This window comes from Anastrepha ludens, chromosome 5 (assembly GCF_028408465.1).
Source record: "Anastrepha ludens isolate Willacy chromosome 5, idAnaLude1.1, whole genome shotgun sequence".
NCBI lineage: Eukaryota > Metazoa > Arthropoda > Insecta > Diptera > Tephritidae > Anastrepha > Anastrepha ludens.
Genome location: NC_071501.1, coordinates 4,742,313 through 4,759,839, shown reverse-complemented (window position 1 = coordinate 4,759,839; position 17,527 = coordinate 4,742,313). Strand labels below are relative to the sequence as shown.

The window sequence follows — 17,527 nt, the reverse complement described above, 5'->3', positions numbered from 1 at the left end:
ACATACGAGTATATGAGATAAATGTAAATTTATTTCGCTTTCAACTCACACCACAATTGAGGATATAAGAAGAGTGACCCGAAAAAGAAGATAGCCAAAGTTATTTCTAAAAATTTAAGGAAATTATTTATTATATATGAATATGTCAATATGTCAATATATCAATATATGTATGTTTGAATGTATTTATATATAGAAGCAGGTGAATTAAAAAATCAAAATAAGGTAAATCTCAAGCTTCATAATACAAAGTATAAAAATCAATGGCTATAAATACAATTTATTTTATAAATTGTATAAAGCTTCTAAAGGGTTTTCCAATAACAGGTGTTATTGGTGAATGGATTGCGCTATCGAGAGATGATTAACGATTTTTATGGCCGTAATTGGATGGTATTGATCTGGACAACGTTTATTTTCAACAAGACGGCGCTACAAGCCACACAAGCAACGAAGTCATTGATCTTTTACGGGAAAACTTTCCGGACCGTGTTATCTCTCAAAGAGGTGATCACAATTGGCCACCAAGATCTTGTGATTTAACACCTTGTGACTTTTTTCTTTTGGACCACGTGAAAGAGAAGGTCTACGCCAACAGCCCGGGTTCGATTCAAGACCTCAAAGATGGAATTCGTGAGGCTATCGAGGACATAGGGCAGCCACTTTGCAATTCGATTATGGAAAATTTCACGAAAATGATATTGTCCTATACGCGTGGTCGTGGTTGTAATTTGCGTGATGTTATTTTCCCCTATTAACGGCATACCTTCCTCTTTATAGTTTAACAAAGCGCGCCTGTCGTTTCTTTCTCGTGCTAACCGGCGCCAATTGGACACACGAAGTGAAGCCAAGTCCTTCTCCACCTAATCTTTCCAACGCAGAGGAGGCCTTCCTCTTCCACTACTACCACCAGCTGGTACCGCATCGAATACTTTTAGAGCCGGAGCGTTTGTATCCATTCGGGCGATATGACCCAGCCAACGTAGCCGCTGGATCTTTATTCGCTGGACTCTGTCTATGTCGTCGTAAAGCCTTATACAGCTCATCGTTCCATCGTCTGCGATATTCGCCGTTGCCAACGTGCAAAGGTCCAAAAATCTTTCGCAGAATCTTTCTCTAAAAAATAGCATTTTTCTTTGAATATCAAATCAACACCTCTGTTTGGAAAACCCGATATGAAATGTATTAAGAAGACGACTATTCACTAGTTCGAGTAGCTTGTACAACGATCAAAACGCGAATAAAATGCCGTTTCATAGCGCACACGCACCCACCTGCAGAAAACTTCGCTTAACCCTTGAAAATGTCAGCAGAGAAAATATGCAATTAACGAGACTGAGCGATTGAAGAGTAAATACTAACTAACAACTCATGAGTGCATACTCGCAGATAAAAGTTGTATTGTAATTACTTGTTGCCATTGCTACGTAGAGCAATTTACAATATGTTAGTGTAGGTGCATAAGATTAGTGCAGTGGCTGCGTTGGTTGCGCCGACTGCGCTGCTTGCACTGCAACTACATAACAAACAGCTTCTTTGCAGTAATAACCGCGAAATTACACGAAAATATTCATCAATGCAAATATTAAGGCAAATTTTTTTATTTACTTGATTTGCACATTAATTTAATTAACTTTTGTGAATCCGCGCTAAAGAAAGAATGAAAAAAACAACATTTTTTTATGGCATAAGTTGCCAACATTTCTGTAGGCAGTAAGGAAAAAAATGCATGCATTTACATAAAAGCAGACCTTGAGCGCAGCTGAATGGCCCTGCGCTGCTGTTCGCTTAATGGCAGTGCACCAACGCCCAAAGATATGCTTGTGAATCATCATCAAATGCGATGTTAATAAAGGCTAACAGCCGCATTATGTAAGCAATTAGGTTTTTATCTGGTTTTTTCACCACATGTACTGTTTACTGCCAACAAAAATATAAAAATTGGTAAAAAAATTAAGCATAGGCACAAAGCAATGCGGATACCATTTAAAAGATTTGTGCATTAAAACAAGTTAGTTTCAATCCAATTCGGCCTTCATAAGGGCTCTTGAAGAATTATTAGGATGCTATTAGGCAACTTTCCGTGCAATTTACTTACTAAATATTTCTTTACTTCATTAAAAATTTAAGGGAATCCAGTGGACTAGAAATTTCAAAAAATCGATTTTTTGTTCTTTCGATATTTCGAAAGTATAGTATCTTAAAAATATACTGTGAAATTTTCATGCGGAAATTCTCAATGCTATAGTTTCTACAACCCATTAACTAGAAAGAGAGCGGTCCGCGCGCTCCTGTACCTCAAACCTTAAACTTATTTATCTCGAAACGACATATTTGGGCCTGGTGATGTAAAAAACAAAACTATTCCACCGAATCGTCTGAACTTTTAATATGTTGCTCGCAACATTAATGGCTATCGCCCGTACTAGAATCATATTATTATTTCAATTATTTTGTATTTTTTTGATTAAAAAAACTAAAAAAAGAATCCAATTTTAAAGTGTCAAATTTATATAGCTACAGTCATACTGATTAATAATTTTTTGGTCTTTGTGTTTCAGATAAATAGAAGAGCCAAAATGTGCAACACTGCCCAGGTCCAAGGCCAGCTTCAGCGCCATTTTTAAAATTATTAAAATTAAAAAATTTTTTTTTTTTTATTTTTGTTGTAAAAGAAATTAAATAAATAGCCTAAAAAATTTAAAAATCGTTTTTCATTTTTTTTTATTGTAAAAAAATTCCTGAAATTACCTTAAATTTTCGAACTCTAAACCACCGGGACCCCTTAATACTTTGTAAAAAACAAAAGGAGGTGCTTAATTTGAAGAATAATAAAGTATGCAGGTGTTCGTGCAATGTTAAATTGAAAGCTGCTCACTACCAATTTGTTCACTCACATACAAATAAATTATCCGTAAGAAACAACAAATGCATGCATACATACATACATACATCATATTCCCCGCATACGCAGTTAAAAATAACCGTAATCGTGTTATTTTGTTTTAGTCGCTCACTCAATCGAACACAAATGGGCAAGCAGGGCAGACATCGCGCAGCAGGCGAGCATTGCAACAGCCAATAGCTCTGCTCCCCAGTTGGTTTATTAAGTGTGCCAATTCATGCACCGATAAGTAGCGCACACACACACAAGTGGTTGACAATAGGCAATAACAGAGTATGCGACCTACACTAACATTGCGCCTGCACTTATTGTCGTAATGTCTGACTGTTAGGTTTGTTATTTTGGTTGCCCGCGAGTACCCAAAATAGAGGAAATGCACTTCTTTTGTCGATTTTGGAATATTGAGAGTGACACTTTAATTCGTGTTAAAGTTTAGCTTAGCTTTAAAAATATTTTCGTTTTCTGAACTGTCTGTTATGTATACCATTGCCACTGGCCATTGGTTCACATTTGTCGCTTCAACAATGCCATCGGTTTTGTTCGTATGCATAAAGCAGCTGATTCACAGGTTTAAAGTATTTCGCAACCCACTGGACTATTTTGAAGAATACGCAGACGAGGAGTTCGTTAAGAGATTTCGTTTAACGAAATGCACTATCTTCCATATTCTGAGCAGAATTGGCGGTAGAATTCTAACCAGTACCAAAAACTAATTAATCATAAATATCGCAAAACCAAAGTCCGTGCAGTATTCCTCTCCCAAATCTAGAAAGACCACCTCTTCTTCTGCTGTGAGTTTTTGCCGCTGTTTTTTTTTTTGTTGTATATCCATTTCTGTTCTTAATGATGCACGTAAAACCTTTTTCCCACAAGCCACAATATTTATCATTTGTTTCCCTGAACACTTTCTTTTCCTTTCTTAGTGCTACCATCAATTCTCTAGTGTTAAATAAGTATTTAACCAGTTTTTTTTTTTTGTCGGGACAACTAGCAAGTGCAGCACTCAGAAACAATTAAGTCCATTGTACTGCACTCGGATTCCCTTTTAATTTTCTTTAAATCTACCCGATCTCCGAAGAAATCTGAGTAGATCTTGTGGTGCCAAGGAGCCAAGGTGGTCGCTTCTTAACACATCTGTGCCCAAGACCTCAAACCTGATTCGAGCGAAGGTGCGGCAGACGCACAGGCAGTGGTTCGCCGTCTCATCCTCCTCTCCACATGCTGGGCAGAGTACACTGTCTGATATGCCAACCTTTTCCATGTGCTTTGCCTACAGAAAGTGGCCTGTCATCAGTCCAACCAGCTGCTTACAGTCGGTCGGACATGACAGATAAAATCAGTTTTGTCCATCTGCAGCCCCGTTCAGCCTGCCAAGCTCGCTTGTGGGTTGAAGTAACCCATTTGAAACCGTGACTTTGAAGGCTGCAGAAGGGAATGGCAGAACGGGCTCCGGGACAAAAAAGTTGGGAATGTTTAATTTAAACGAACCGCGCTCGTGGGATCCGGTCCATATTTTTTTCTTATGTTGGTAGGACTGTAAGACACACATCTGTCACTTTTTAGCGCCATCGGATCATTAGTATTTGCCTGGCCGGCCGGAAATATGGGCATACAATTTTGTTTTATTTAAACATTCCCGGTACTTTCTGATCATAGGGTAGTTCAGCCTGGATTTACAGGGCTCGACTACCCCTGATGTTGTTGGGGGGCTGTCTTAGGCCATGAGCGCAGCTTGGCTGTCGCTGCAGATACATATAGTCCTGCCTGTGGTGCTGCCAGAGGCTCAGTTGTGGTCAAACTCTGAAAAAGAGCTCGGCAAACACTGTTTTCGCATTTTCACGGATGGCTCCAGGACCGAGCACGGCTCCGGCTCTGGGGTCTATGTGGAATCCAGCAGGACAAAACTGCCTTTGCTCTTGGAATGCATACATCTGTGTTTCAAGCGGAGGTGTATACTGTTCAAGAAGCGATGAACTTTGTTGTGGAAAACAGATGGAGAGGCAGATTTAACCAGTTACTGGGATTCAATTAATTAAACTAACTTCATTAAAAAAAAAGAATTATAATGTAATGTATAAATAAGTTCATGTTCGGGTTCGACCACCCGACATCAATCCAATAGAATTTACGCATAACCCAGCGGTTCCCATCAAAACTATGTAAGTAAATATACCATATACATACATACATACACACTTATGTATATATCCCAAACAAAAGTAACTGGACATCTGATATCGTGCTAAGCTAGATGATGAAATCTCAATCTTTACTGACAGTTCAAAAATGGCCAGTGGAGCACTATCTGGCGTCTTCGCCGAATACCCGAATCACTGAATCACTGAATATATCATATTAACAGCAGGCCTTCTAACCTAACCTAGAGTTGTTGTTGTTGTTGTTGTTGTAGTAGCATAAACATTCCCCATGCTTACATACGGGGAATGCTGCTGGAGTGACAGTCCTTGGCCATATCGCTGAAATCGGTTAGAGTATCAATATTTGTGTAGGTAACACACAAACAAGCCTGCAGCTGTATACGTTTATAGATTGCATCTTTTAGGCGCACTTGGTTTATTAATAAGCAACAAGACCATTTGGATAATTAAATTTTGAAACACCCATGGGTGTCACAAATCGAACAAATTTATTACTGAATTTGTGCCAGAAAATTTAATTTACATAAAATCTACATGAATCATTCTAATTAAGGTTCGAATTTATGAGAAAATAATAACATTGATTGACTTGACGCACTATAATGCTCGTCTACTGGTAGAATGGCATAACTCAAAAAATTAAAAATTCGAGAAACACGGCTTTTTGGTTTCCAATTTACTATGCCTTCGGAAAAATAAACAAATCTGAGATAGAGTTAATGGTAATTTTTTAAATAAAATATTTCGAACTAAAGCAGAAAAGCAATTTTAATAAACGAGTTTAATTATATTTATGATTATTAGAAAAATTTCATCAAGTTACTTGTGCATTTACTGAAATTCATTGACAGTTAATATAGTAAGTTCAGAGAAATTAGTAATTTACTTATATATTTCGATTAAATATTTACAAATGCATATGCGACATAGCTACTTACGAAAGGTATGCATGAATGTGCGCACAAACAACATATAAAAGTCCTGTATCGCGCATACAAACATTTGCTTTTTGTTATTGTTCTTTGTGCTTCAGCGCATAAATTATTTATAAGGAAGGGGTCGTAGCACAGAAATTGGTAGAGCATATCATGCCCAGGTGCATACTTGTTTATTGTACGTGTACGAGTATATTGCCCGAAAATATGTAAACGGCTCTGACAGCGCACATTTCCAGCAACACAACACATCCGTTTACCCGTTTATAAAAACTTGCTTATGGGGAAGTGTTAATGTGTGGCATACAAATTCGTAATAAATCAAGAATGAAGTTTGGACGAACTTGAAGTAATAGGATGCAATATTTCACATTTGCTACCTCTGTGTTTTTTCTAAAAAGGTGCATATTTACTTCACACTTTTAAAATAATAGCATAGAGTCAGTTTTCAATGCCCCGATACAATATAAAGTAAAATCTCTCCGTAGTAAATAAGTGCATTGGCTGGTGTTGGCCTGAATAACAGTCGTTGGGGCAGGATGGCGATTTATCGATTTCTCCAGTTAAGCGACATACTGTTATTCTCATAGATAGATGATTACGCATCACGGAGTTGATCTAGTGGAATTTTCCCTAAAATATTGTGCCCATCGTCCACTGGCTAATGCGAATGTTGACTTATTGTAAAACTAATTTCGGTTAATTTTCGAAACTTACCGGATGCGAAAACGACATTAAATGGTATCTTTTTAGCCATTATCTGTTTTTGCAGCAGCAAATTTGTCAATCAACTCTGTTTTATTCAAGGATTATTTTAAAAACTACAAATAACTATTCGTATTTGTTATTTTATTTTCTGAGGTGCACTAAAAGGCTTAGCTTTCCTTTTCTCACTTATTTAAATACACATTTTCATTTTCTTTTTTTTTATTCTTTTGATTTATTTTTATTTGCTTGATCATATACTCGTGTGCAAAGCGAAATAATACTTTTCTTTGTAATCAATTTTCAACGCCTTGTGCTGGAATTTCACCGTGTACCCACTCAAGTAAGCTTTTCTTTATTAACTTTAACTGCCCCGAATATATAAGTACGCGCAGGTATCCGCTCACTAAGCAACTGCCATATTCCACCCCAATTTGTATTATAAATTCTAAAAGTTATATCAAAGCATGCATGACATTTGTGTAACAACAAAACTGACACATGCGCCTTTAGTCAATGTCAAAAACAGCTGTATTTTGTTTTCCTTTAGCGGTGTTTTTATGTGCTGCATATGCACGTGCATTATTATTTTTGTTTGGAGCAGCTCATTGGGCTATGCGTGGTGGGGGTTGAATCGAAAGTTTCAAAATCAGATTTTTTTGGTCTGGAAAATTAGCAATAAATGAAGTGTTTAAATTTTAATTTTATCGAAAACTGCGCGATATGCAAAAACAAAAAAACATTTTTTATAATGTACAGGTAAATTCAACAATAGTTATGTAATTCCATAGTGGTGATATGAAAAATAAGTGCGTTTTTAATTTTGGGGAACTTATTTTGGATTTATATTGTAGAGCTCTGTTAAAATTATTCAATTAATAAAGTCACTAGGAGTCCCATCTATAAAATAGTACAAAAGTTATTATAATTTACGAAGAAAGCAACACTTTTTGAGCTGCAACAGTGGCATCAAAACTTTGAGCAGCTATAATATTAATATACTGCCACTGTTATCGTGAAACTTTTTATTTTAAATTGTTTATAAGTTGTGTCCTAAAAGGCACTCAAAGCAGTGATTTTCCAATGTAATTATGTGAAAAATATTGTAAACAGATAATTTTTGTTTGCTATTTTCAATTCATTAAAATAAATAAATAGGGGTAACATTTAGAAGTATGGCAACGTACCAAATTGTGTTCAGAACACACGTCAGCCGGTTGTGTAGGTTTGTGTACTTTTATAACAGCTTACAATTAAATTAAGGACAAAATATTAAATAGAAGCGATATGCTCGCCAGTGAACGTAAATACAGCATATTGCTGCCTACATATAACGAAAAGGAGAATTTGCCTATTATAATTTGGCTCATTGTCAAATATCTCACTGAAAGGTAAGTACTGGCCATTTCAGCCTTCAGGCCAACAGCTATTAAGTATTAACAGCAAATCCTCTTCCTATACTTTAGTGGTTTTAAATATGAAGTTATTATAATTGACGACGGTAGTCCTGATGGCACTTTGGATGTTGCTAAAGATCTGCAGAAAATCTATGGCGAAGAGACAATAATACTACGGCCGCGTGCGTCAAAATTAGGTCTTGGTACTGCTTATATACATGGCATCAAGCATGCGACGGGAGATTTTATTATTATAATGGACGCCGATTTAAGTCACCATGTAAGAGTTTTAAAATTTAGCATAGCCAATTGTTAAAATATGCAACTTCTTTATTTGCAGCCCAAATTCATTCCCAAGTTCATTGAGCTGCAAGCGAAGGAAGATTACGATATAGTCTCTGGTACACGGTATGGTGGCGATGGTGGAGTTTATGGTTGGGATTTTAAGCGCAAGCTTATTTCTCGTGGTGCCAACTTTCTTTCTCAAATTTTGCTCCGCCCAAATGCCTCTGACCTGACGGGCTCGTTTCGTCTATACAAAAAGAATGTTCTTGAGAAATGTATTTCCAGTTGTGTGTCAAAGGGATACGTCTTCCAGATGGAAATGTTAGTGCGTGCACGTCAGCATGGCTTCAGCATTGGTGAGGTGCCCATAACTTTTGTAGACCGCGTTTATGGTACTTCAAAGCTTGGCGGTACGGAGATAATACAATTTGCCAAAAATTTGTTATACTTATTTGCTACAACATAAAAGTTCTGTATATAGCGATATTTCTCTACAACCGGAATACACTATAAGTCGAAAAATAGATTAAAAGAACGGGAATATGTATTACGTATTGGGTTTTATATATTTTCTGCCGCAAATTGCATTACACTTTAAGCTAACGATTTTTTATGACCTTGGCAGCTAAAATAACATCGTGATTTGTCGAAAATTTTGTTAATGGTGGATAAATGTTACACCAACCATTCAGTGACGGTTTAAGCGCTGAAATATGGAATGGAAGTCGTCATTGCCGTTACAAGTACCAAATACCGAAAATGGATTGACAGAATAACTAATGTAAAGCCAGTCGTTGAAGAAATTTAAATGAAATTGTGTATCATATTTATGGCAACTTTTATTCTTTCCAAAAATAAAAATTGCTATTTTATTTACAACCATATTACTCCCAATTCGATACAAATTGTCTTGCATTATTCCATAGCAAATTATTACATAAATATTATATTATAAAATATACAAATTTTCATATGACATGCCATAACAAATCTGCAAGACCAAAAATCCATTGCATACTGATGCTATAATTAGCAACTCTGGTTGATATTTGAATACATGGATGAATTTCGTATAAAGAAAAAAAAAACAATAACAACCTTAATTTTACAAACAAAACAAAAATAAACAGTAAGACAAATAAAAAAGAGAAAAACCGCACATAGAAAGGGCAGCCGAAGAAAAATAAATTTCGTTTGCTGGATACTTCGGAGATTGAGGTAAGCAAAATGTTTGTAGAAGTCGTACTTTCTATATGGTACGCAATTTCAAAATGTATTGACCATAGCTAAATCAATATGATGAAATATCCTCCACGTCATTGGAAAACATTATTACAACATTACAGTATATATTGTTAGATTTTTCTCAAATAAAACGACTTTCTATAATTCTGGATTGTTAAATAATGGCAGCACAACTAGCAACTGTTAAATTTACATTTTGCAGAAAGTTTTGTTAAGTGGCATTTCAAACTCTGTGATACCAATAGCAACATACAGATGTGCATGGAAAGTATAAATAGTATCCGAAAATTGTAAGTGTAATACGATTCATTTTTTAAGACGTACTAATTTCTATAAACGATTGTGCAAACTTCTAAGAAGCTATGCGAACTTGTGCGAAGAATGCATAACAGATATTAATACTGAATAGCTGTGCACATGCACCTCTGCATATATCCCTGTAACTAAATAATTTCTAGATGTGGTATTCCGTATTTTCTGGCAAGTTCTTTCTTGTCGTCTATCATTCATGTTTTTCTTTAGTTCCTCATTTGGATTTTAATTCAATAAAAGCTGCTCAAAATCCGGGGAATATACTTTTCTTTGCAATTGCATAATTTTGTCATACATTGCGAATACCCCTTTTTATATGTCATAATATTGTCAAAAGGAGATACTAAAAATTGCAGCACTGTTAATATTTTCCAACATCTCTGCAAATAAGCAAGTTGTGTCAAAAGACGGAATCGCAAAAAAACAACAATAAAGCTTAATCCACAAGCAGTCACATAAAAGTTAAAAAATTTCCGAGTTATAGGAGTAGAACGAGAGAAAGAAAATCTCTTAAAATATCGTGAAAGCACACAATATTTTCGATTGCATCTTAATTCAAAGAATTTCGATCTTCTGATTTTCTAAATTTGATAATATATTGAATAAGCAGTACGAGGTCAGTGGAGGCGTAAATTGCTGCTACGGTAGCGATAACAATTATTGCGTGGTTCAACATAAATATACCACAACCGTAAAAGGAGCACAGACTTATTGCAAATACATTGCAAACCAGACTCCTTACCTTCAAAAATACCCGCCCAGTTGCATTTGCAATAAAATTACGTGACGCTTCCTATTGTGAGCAAGCAAAATGTCGATAGCAAACTTCCTGAAAGACCTTCCCAGTCACAATGCACAGAACTTTTCGCAATTTAATATGGAACAAGGACTTCGGACATCGCAAAAACGACCTTCCGTATATCTACCCACAGAAGAAGTGCCGTCGGAGCAGTATATTGTAATGGATAAGCGATGTGTACTGTTGAGGTATCTCAAACAGCAATGGGATAAGAAGACACTCCCACGGAAGCGTGAACACAATAACATCGATGGAAATGTAGGTAATGGTACAGCGAACAATAGTTGTAAAAAACGTCCACGATTGGAACATATCGAAATGAATTAAAATAGCTTTTCAAAGAAAAGAAGTGGATTGTGAGAATTGAAATAGGTGGGGCGTTCAGCGCAGCACAAATGCGCTAAGACTTGTGGATATATAATCTGACTTCATTTATTGAACCGTAATTTTTTATTTTGTTTTGCACTAAATTCCAGCAAAAAACTTGTTTAATTAAAATTTTAAGTAAGATTTCATCGCAACTTTCAGCTTCACCATCGAAAAAGAATAATAACTAACATAAAAAAATATTTTTCCGATAAATCTTGATACATGAAAACGATTTAATGCAACACACCTAACAGTCTGCAAGCTTCTCAAATATGGTGCGGTCATTGCGCCTAGCCATTACATCTTAGTTATTAAGATATCCTTTTTTAAATGTATGAATGTAAGAAGTTTTGTAAGAGTCGCAAGTCACACATAAGAAATATTTGGAAATAACTTGTAACAAAAAATAAATTCGCACATGCACACATCAGAACTATACTGTTTTATTTCAACAAATAATACTGCTCTTACTTGAGGTGTGCATCTTGATATTTTACCACAGAATGAAGCGACTTACAGCTTTATGAAACCTTCGAACAGCAGACGGTTTTTATGAGTCAAAACTACATACATATGACAATTCTAGGAGAAAAAGTATACTAAGAACTATAGTGATTCCAAGTCTTATTGGAACCATACTTATGCTCTGCTCTAATTTATAATTTAAATCGTTACTCAAATATTTGCATATGCACAAATTTATACACTTAGTTAAGAAAGGAAAAATACATTTTTAAGTTTTGAATAAGTTTTCCTTTATTCTGTATTGTTGCATGATGTTTATATATCCGTTTTTCTGTTGTTTTCATCTAACTGCACAATATTTCGTTTTTAACCTTACTTTTATTTGGCTTAGACTCAATGGTGTCCTAAGTCCTTGGGATCTGGTTTGCCGTACTGTTTTTCCCACCATGTAACAAACTCCTTCTTGCGTTGCTCCCGTTTTGCAAAGTATTCCGGATATTGTGCCTTCTCTAACGGATGCCAGTAGTCGAGAACCCAATCAGGCGGAATTACCTCTCGTTCAAATGCGCAACCACCAGCACTGTTGGCAACTGACAAAAACAAAGTTCGAAACAATACTCTTTTACTTTTCCTTTCACACCAATCTTTTCTCACTTACAGAACTTTGGTTGAAAATGTTTCGTTTCAAATAGCTCTTGCTCGCCAGCGGCTAGCAATCGCGCTGCTTCCGCCATGTCGGTCACACAACGATTTTTGTCAAAACGCTGACGCAGAAGCACCGCTCTGTAGCGAAAAATGTTTCTGGAAAAGACGCATTGTATTAGAAAATTCCAAATGTCAGCAAATTACATAACAACTCTTTATTAAATGCCTTGATGGGTATAATGGGACTTCACATACTTGCGATCGTACCAAGCTTCTAGATTTCGCAGTGCCCGCTTGTAAAGGCTGCATACTTGACGTGAGTGCGTCCGTACAACAAACGGTACCGACATTTTTTGTTTAACGTATCTTTATATTTGTTACGTTTCTAAAGCTTTCGTAAAAATTCTCGACTAAAATATTTTCTACGGTTGTCTAATTTGACAAACAGTGCACGCAAAAACAGCTGACTACATGAATATAGAGCGAACGATAAATGTCAAATTGTGAAATTTAGAGTTGGCAGTACTAAAGAAGCAACAACTCTGTGAAATAAAATGATCGTAAAATGTGAGACCGTATCTTGAGACTTCACCATATGTTTTGACTGTCGAAACGGAGGGGTCAGAAATCTGTTGCATATTTAATTGGAAATGATTTGTCTAATACTTTGTAAAAAATGTATTGCATAATAAATAACTTATGTAACGCAGTATAACGTAAAGCGCAACAATTATAGAGGGCACAAAAGACCTTTAGGTCGGCGTTCCCCCGACAGTCGATTCTACTTTGCCAGAATGACCCGGATTTACAATCTATCCGGCCAAGAACTGTCACTACAGCAGCACTCCCCGTATATGTATGGGGAATGTTTTTGTTGATACAACAACAACAACAACAACAATCTTGAGGTCGGAGTGCGTACCTTCTTAAATCTATCTATCTATCTAATAAATGTATTTTTTCAGTAAAATCAGTCAGTAAAAAAATTTCTAAAAATTTCAAATATCGCAAAAAAGTAAAAGACCGCAAAACATGAAGTTCTTATTCTATTTAAACTTTTCTACTACAGATTTTTAAAAATTTAGCTTTTGTTATTCATTGTATGAGCATTCTGTGAGCAAAACTTCCAAGTTTTCGTATCAAAAAGGTAAACATAAATTGAAATATCACTTCTCGCTCTCAATTTCCCCTTTCTTGTAAATTTTCTGGGGAGAAAAGCATAGAACTATCACATTCATGAGCAAAATTGTGCAGCATGGAGAAGTGTTTATTGATGCGGTTATGAAAAGCTGACAGACACTATCATTAATTAACAAAACGAATGCATTTTTTATGTATAAATTGTTTTAGTTTGGCATGACATCTATGCATTTATGAATGTGGGATTTGTTTTCGTCGAAATTATTACGTACATGCACACAAAATTAAGTACATACATACATATATTTGTAAAATTTAAAAAATCAGCCATTAACACTCTTTTCAGTTATTCGTACAGGTACCTACTAAATTTCAAAGTCTTCCCAGACCAGTGATATTGAAATACAATTGATTTTGAATATATGTATCTTAAAACTCGTTTATTCATAATATTAAAATTTTATTAGAGGTTCAGTATTTATTAATGTTGGTATTTTTGTAACAGTAGACAGTAAATGTACTACAATAATGATTCGTAATGGTAGTGAAATATCTTCTCATGCTGGATGTTCGCGATTACATACAAACGTCATTATGATCTTAGTCGTACGGTTGTCAGGTCATATTATTAATGATGTCATTATACTTTTGTCTATTTGTAGTGAAATATAACGTCAATAAATTCAATAAATATAGTATCACACAGTATTATTTTTATTAATTAATTTTGTATACTTACCACTCACCTGCGGTCATTCCCGACCTCCCAATGCGGCAGTACTTTGATCCAAAGCCATACAAGAATTTAAATCGGTACCGGTAAGTCAAATTAAAGAAAACACTGTGGAAATTGCTTTACTCTCCTTGAACTGTGCTGAATATTCTTACCGTATGTACGTTCTTTGGTATACTTACCTTATATCGTAAATATTATACCTCACTTCGTCGTACCGTATCAAAGAATTCTTAATTTTACCCGTTGCCGGAGAATGTCAAATAAAGTATTTGACAATCTCTGCCTCTGCACATTTTCTCTTCCGTGAGCTCGGATAGCCAATAGCTTGGATAGCAGCAACGTCGGCGGCAGCGACAGCGACACCGACAACGACAACTGCACGTTTCTCAATGAAATTCTGGTGAGTGTAAACTTCAAATTAGTGAATTTGCAGACTTTTAGGTTTGTGTAACCGCTTGAGTACATTCCAATTGTGCATTTTATTCGTCTGTATTGAAAGAATTGCAATTACAAAGTGGGCTTTTTTGTTTGCGCCGGCTATGGGCGGAGGAATGGTATCATCTGCATCGTGTTCGTCTTCCCTCCTCGTCTGCCACCGTACATTTGCTCGTGACCCTTGTTGCTATATTTATTCATATTAGTTGTTGGAGCGGCCATTTTTGCGATTACGAGAAAAGAGTAGTTGCAAAATTATTATACGGTTATATACAGTGTTAGAAAATAATTTCGATGTTAATTGTAAACTGAGGGGCGGAAAATGGCGCGCAGTTTATTGACGTATTCGAAGCGAAATCACTGTTCACCTTGTATCTTATTTGCCCATTTTCATTCTCGCCATTCTTTTACAACTTTGTTTTTTTTTTCGTTTTTAGTTTCTGTTGGCATTTTTCATTTCATTCTTTCTACGTCTTTACAGTTCATTCACATTAAAGTTCGAACTTCGAAGTCGACTACAACAAACAACCGAATCGCCTGGCCGGCTACAGGTTCAAATTGACGTCGCATTTTCTGTTTTCAGTCTTGCCGATATTTGTATTGGTGCGGTTGGTGTAGTTGGTTTGTGAAAGAAAATACGAATTTCAAACAGAAAAAAAAGCTGTATATCAAACTAACGAGTCAGAGAACCGAAGAGAGGCAACGGTTCGAACATGTCTTCAGCTGCGAATTCGCCAGCGACGAACTCAAATTCAGATGACGAGCAGAGTCGGTAAGTAGGAGAAATTCTATTGTGTGCGTTGGTGAATGAATTAGGAGAAATGGTTAGAAAGAGAACATTCTGGTTTTTCTTTTTCACCGTAGGTGGGGCATTTGTAATTAGAATTTTGCCGCCGTTTTTAAAGTCGTAGAAAACTGGGTGTATTTGTGTTGTAACTAGTATGATTTGAAATGAATTAGAGTATTTAAGTATTAAGGGGTGAAAGCAATATCTTAGAATAATATTTTGCTTGAAATGATTTGCAGATGAGGAGGTAAGGTAACAGTAGTGTTATACAAATTATGCTCGCTGGCATTTATGTTAACTAGTGTTGCCAACTATGTGGATTGATATATTAGCGTGATACCCGATGTTTGTTTATGCGGTAGCTGACTGCCATTCTTCGAGCTAATTAAATAGATAACTAAGTAACATACCCAAGTGTGTATGATGGCTGTATGGCTTTAAAAACTACATCATTAAGATCATGTATGTATGCTATCTTGGTTAATAAATTGAAATCTACATACATACCATATAAAACTTAAGAATAAATACACGGTGGCTTACAAGACCCATGAATCCTAAGCAAATCCTAATAAGCAAAAAGATAAAAATTTATAACCTTTATCCAATTTATTTGCAAGAAAATCAATGAATTTCGAGAACTGCTATGTTCGGTCATTTAATGGTAAAACATACATAGGTATGTATGTATGTAAGGGATAGTGTTAGATAGGTATTTGCGCCATTTAAAAAAAATATGAAGCATTTTTATTGTATATTAACCGAAATTGTGTATCGAATTTGCTATTGTTTTAGATATAAAATTTAAAAGCTTTTAAAAATTCCAAACCTTTTTTTCCAAAAAATTCTTTATTATGTTGTAGTAAACTTCCGAGTTCAAGAACGTTACAAATACGGGGTCTTCAAAATTCGAGTTCCCTTTTCAGCAATATTTTGTTTTGACAGTTGCCACATTTCGATAGTGTAACTTAAAGTATTGAAGAATATGAAAATGCTGCTGGTAATGCGCTTTCCTTTATCAGAATCCGGTTTCGAAATATGTTAATCGCGTTTTTTGGTTTATGTGTAGTTTATGAAGTAATCGAATACAGGCCAAAAGTTGCATACCAGTCCTAAAAAAGATGAAGTATAAACTAGCATAAGTCTATATGTTTAATTTTAATCAGGACTTCACACCAAGTTTATTGAGTTCTTTTTCTATTTGATAGTTCCAAATGGCATATGCAACTGAATGCGGATACACCATCACCCAATTCAACCACGACAACACCCATATCCACCCCTACTTCGCTATATTCTTTTTCGGCCAGCATACAGCAAGCCGATGTGAGTGGTAGTGCCACCGCCGGCGGTGGTAATGGCAGCAGTGGTACGCCCAAACGTAAAAGTGCCTTTCTTCCGTATCGCCCACAAGCCACTGTGCTTACGAATTTACAGCGCGGCAATACTGAAGCAACCTTTTGTCCAGTGGAAGTCACATTATCTTTTCACGAGCGTGCGGGTCAAGGTGAGATCACCGACGATCAAGTACGCTTAGAACTCGAGCGAAATGCTCACAACATTGATTTTAAAGATGCTTTAGGCTTCACTGCTCTACATTGGGCTGCTTACTATGGCCAACTGGCTGCAGTGCGTTTGCTGGTGGATGCTGGCGCTAATGTAAATGCAGAGGCACCTGAAATGGTAACCCCACTGCTGCTTGCTGCTTGCGGTGGTCACAATGATGTGGTGCGTTTGTTGCTGGAGCATGGTGCCTGTGCGACGCACATGGACATTGTAGGCAACACTGCATTAATGTACGCCGCAGCAGGAAATCACCCGCATACGTGCAATGAATTACTAGCCAAGGATCCGGATATGACGCTATCGAATGAGAATGGGGACACAGCTTATTCCTTGGCTGTGGAGAATGGAGCTGTCTTGGCGCAAGCAGTGCTGGAGCAGTTCTTAAGCGCGCTGTTGTTGCTCTGAATGTGAGCCTTAAAATATTTCTAGAAGAAGATAAATAAATTGAAATTTAGGTAAGTTTGGCGAATTATATATAAATCAATATCCGACAAAATATACCGGAAGTGTTACATAGTGTAAGTGTTTTCACCGTTGTATAAAAATTTAATATAGTTATAACACACCTCTTTAAAATATTGTTAATTTGCAAGCTGTATACTAGGTGGGGCCGCCGTAGCCGAATGGGTTGGCTCGGGAGAT

The 17,527-nt window shown here is 36.2% G+C and overlaps 5 protein-coding genes across 7 annotated transcripts in view; 3 read left to right on the top strand and 2 right to left on the bottom strand.

Annotated features, from left to right (window-relative positions):
- LOC128863087 (centrosomal protein of 104 kDa) overlaps positions 1-7,126 on the bottom strand; it is a 35,664-nt gene extending 28,538 nt beyond the window's left edge. The window contains exon 1 of the mRNA XM_054102015.1: positions 6,717-7,126. Within this exon, the coding sequence (XP_053957990.1) occupies positions 6,717-6,756 (40 nt within the window). The 5' untranslated portion in view covers positions 6,757-7,126. The remainder of the gene's footprint in view (positions 1-6,716) is intronic.
- Positions 7,127-7,891: 765 nt separating this feature from the next.
- LOC128863336 (dolichol-phosphate mannosyltransferase subunit 1) lies at positions 7,892-9,270 on the top strand. The gene is made up of 3 exons (XM_054102454.1): positions 7,892-8,095; positions 8,171-8,381; positions 8,442-9,270. Exons 1-3 carry the CDS (start codon positions 7,992-7,994, stop codon positions 8,850-8,852), a joined length of 726 nt encoding a protein of 241 aa, XP_053958429.1. The 5' UTR covers positions 7,892-7,991; the 3' UTR covers positions 8,853-9,270.
- Positions 9,271-10,322: 1,052 nt separating this feature from the next.
- On the top strand, positions 10,323-11,544 carry LOC128863338 (DET1- and DDB1-associated protein 1). The gene has a single exon (XM_054102457.1). The coding sequence runs from the start codon at positions 10,755-10,757 to the stop codon at positions 11,067-11,069; it is 315 nt and encodes a 104-aa protein (XP_053958432.1). The 5' UTR covers positions 10,323-10,754; the 3' UTR covers positions 11,070-11,544.
- Positions 11,545-11,841: 297 nt separating this feature from the next.
- LOC128863337 (NADH dehydrogenase [ubiquinone] 1 beta subcomplex subunit 9) lies at positions 11,842-12,697 on the bottom strand. The gene is made up of 3 exons (XM_054102456.1): positions 12,477-12,697; positions 12,235-12,377; positions 11,842-12,166 (listed from the first exon to the last, which is right to left on the bottom strand). The coding sequence occupies exons 1-3, from the start codon at positions 12,569-12,571 to the stop codon at positions 11,970-11,972; spliced, it is 435 nt and encodes a 144-aa protein (XP_053958431.1). The 5' UTR covers positions 12,572-12,697; the 3' UTR covers positions 11,842-11,969.
- Positions 12,698-14,301: 1,604 nt separating this feature from the next.
- Positions 14,302-17,527, top strand: part of LOC128865089 (DNA-binding protein RFXANK) — a 56,750-nt gene continuing 53,524 nt past the window's right edge. For 2 of the 3 annotated variants that reach the window (XM_054105042.1, XM_054105040.1), the window contains exons 1-3: positions 14,302-14,497; positions 15,014-15,304; positions 16,528-17,340. In XM_054105042.1, coding sequence (XP_053961017.1) covers positions 15,246-15,304; positions 16,528-17,290 — 822 coding nt within the window. In that variant the 5' untranslated portion in view covers positions 14,302-14,497; positions 15,014-15,245 and the 3' untranslated portion in view covers positions 17,291-17,340. Of the gene's footprint in view, positions 14,498-14,546; positions 14,810-15,013; positions 15,305-16,527; positions 17,341-17,527 lie in introns of those variants that run through there. The other variant, XM_054105041.1, reaches the window with a different exon arrangement.

Excerpts from the sequence above, each read along its gene's own strand:
- LOC128863338 (XM_054102457.1), top strand. The coding sequence starts at position 10,755 with ATGTCGATAGCAAACTTCCTGAAAGACCTTCCCAGTCACAATGCACAG.
- LOC128863337 (XM_054102456.1), bottom strand. The coding sequence starts at position 12,571 with ATGTCGGTACCGTTTGTTGTACGGACGCACTCACGTCAAGTATGCAGC. Across the intron at positions 12,378-12,476 it reads GAAGCTTGGTACGATCGCAA|AAACATTTTTCGCTACAGAG; the intron begins GTATGTGAAGTC and ends CGTCTTTTCCAG. Across the intron at positions 12,167-12,234 it reads ACATTTTCAACCAAAGTTCT|TTGCCAACAGTGCTGGTGGT; the intron begins GTAAGTGAGAAA and ends TGTTTTTGTCAG.
- LOC128863336 (XM_054102454.1), top strand. The coding sequence starts at position 7,992 with ATGCTCGCCAGTGAACGTAAATACAGCATATTGCTGCCTACATATAAC. Across the intron at positions 8,096-8,170 it reads GTCAAATATCTCACTGAAAG|TGGTTTTAAATATGAAGTTA; the intron begins GTAAGTACTGGC and ends CCTATACTTTAG. Across the intron at positions 8,382-8,441 it reads ACGCCGATTTAAGTCACCAT|CCCAAATTCATTCCCAAGTT; the intron begins GTAAGAGTTTTA and ends CTTTATTTGCAG.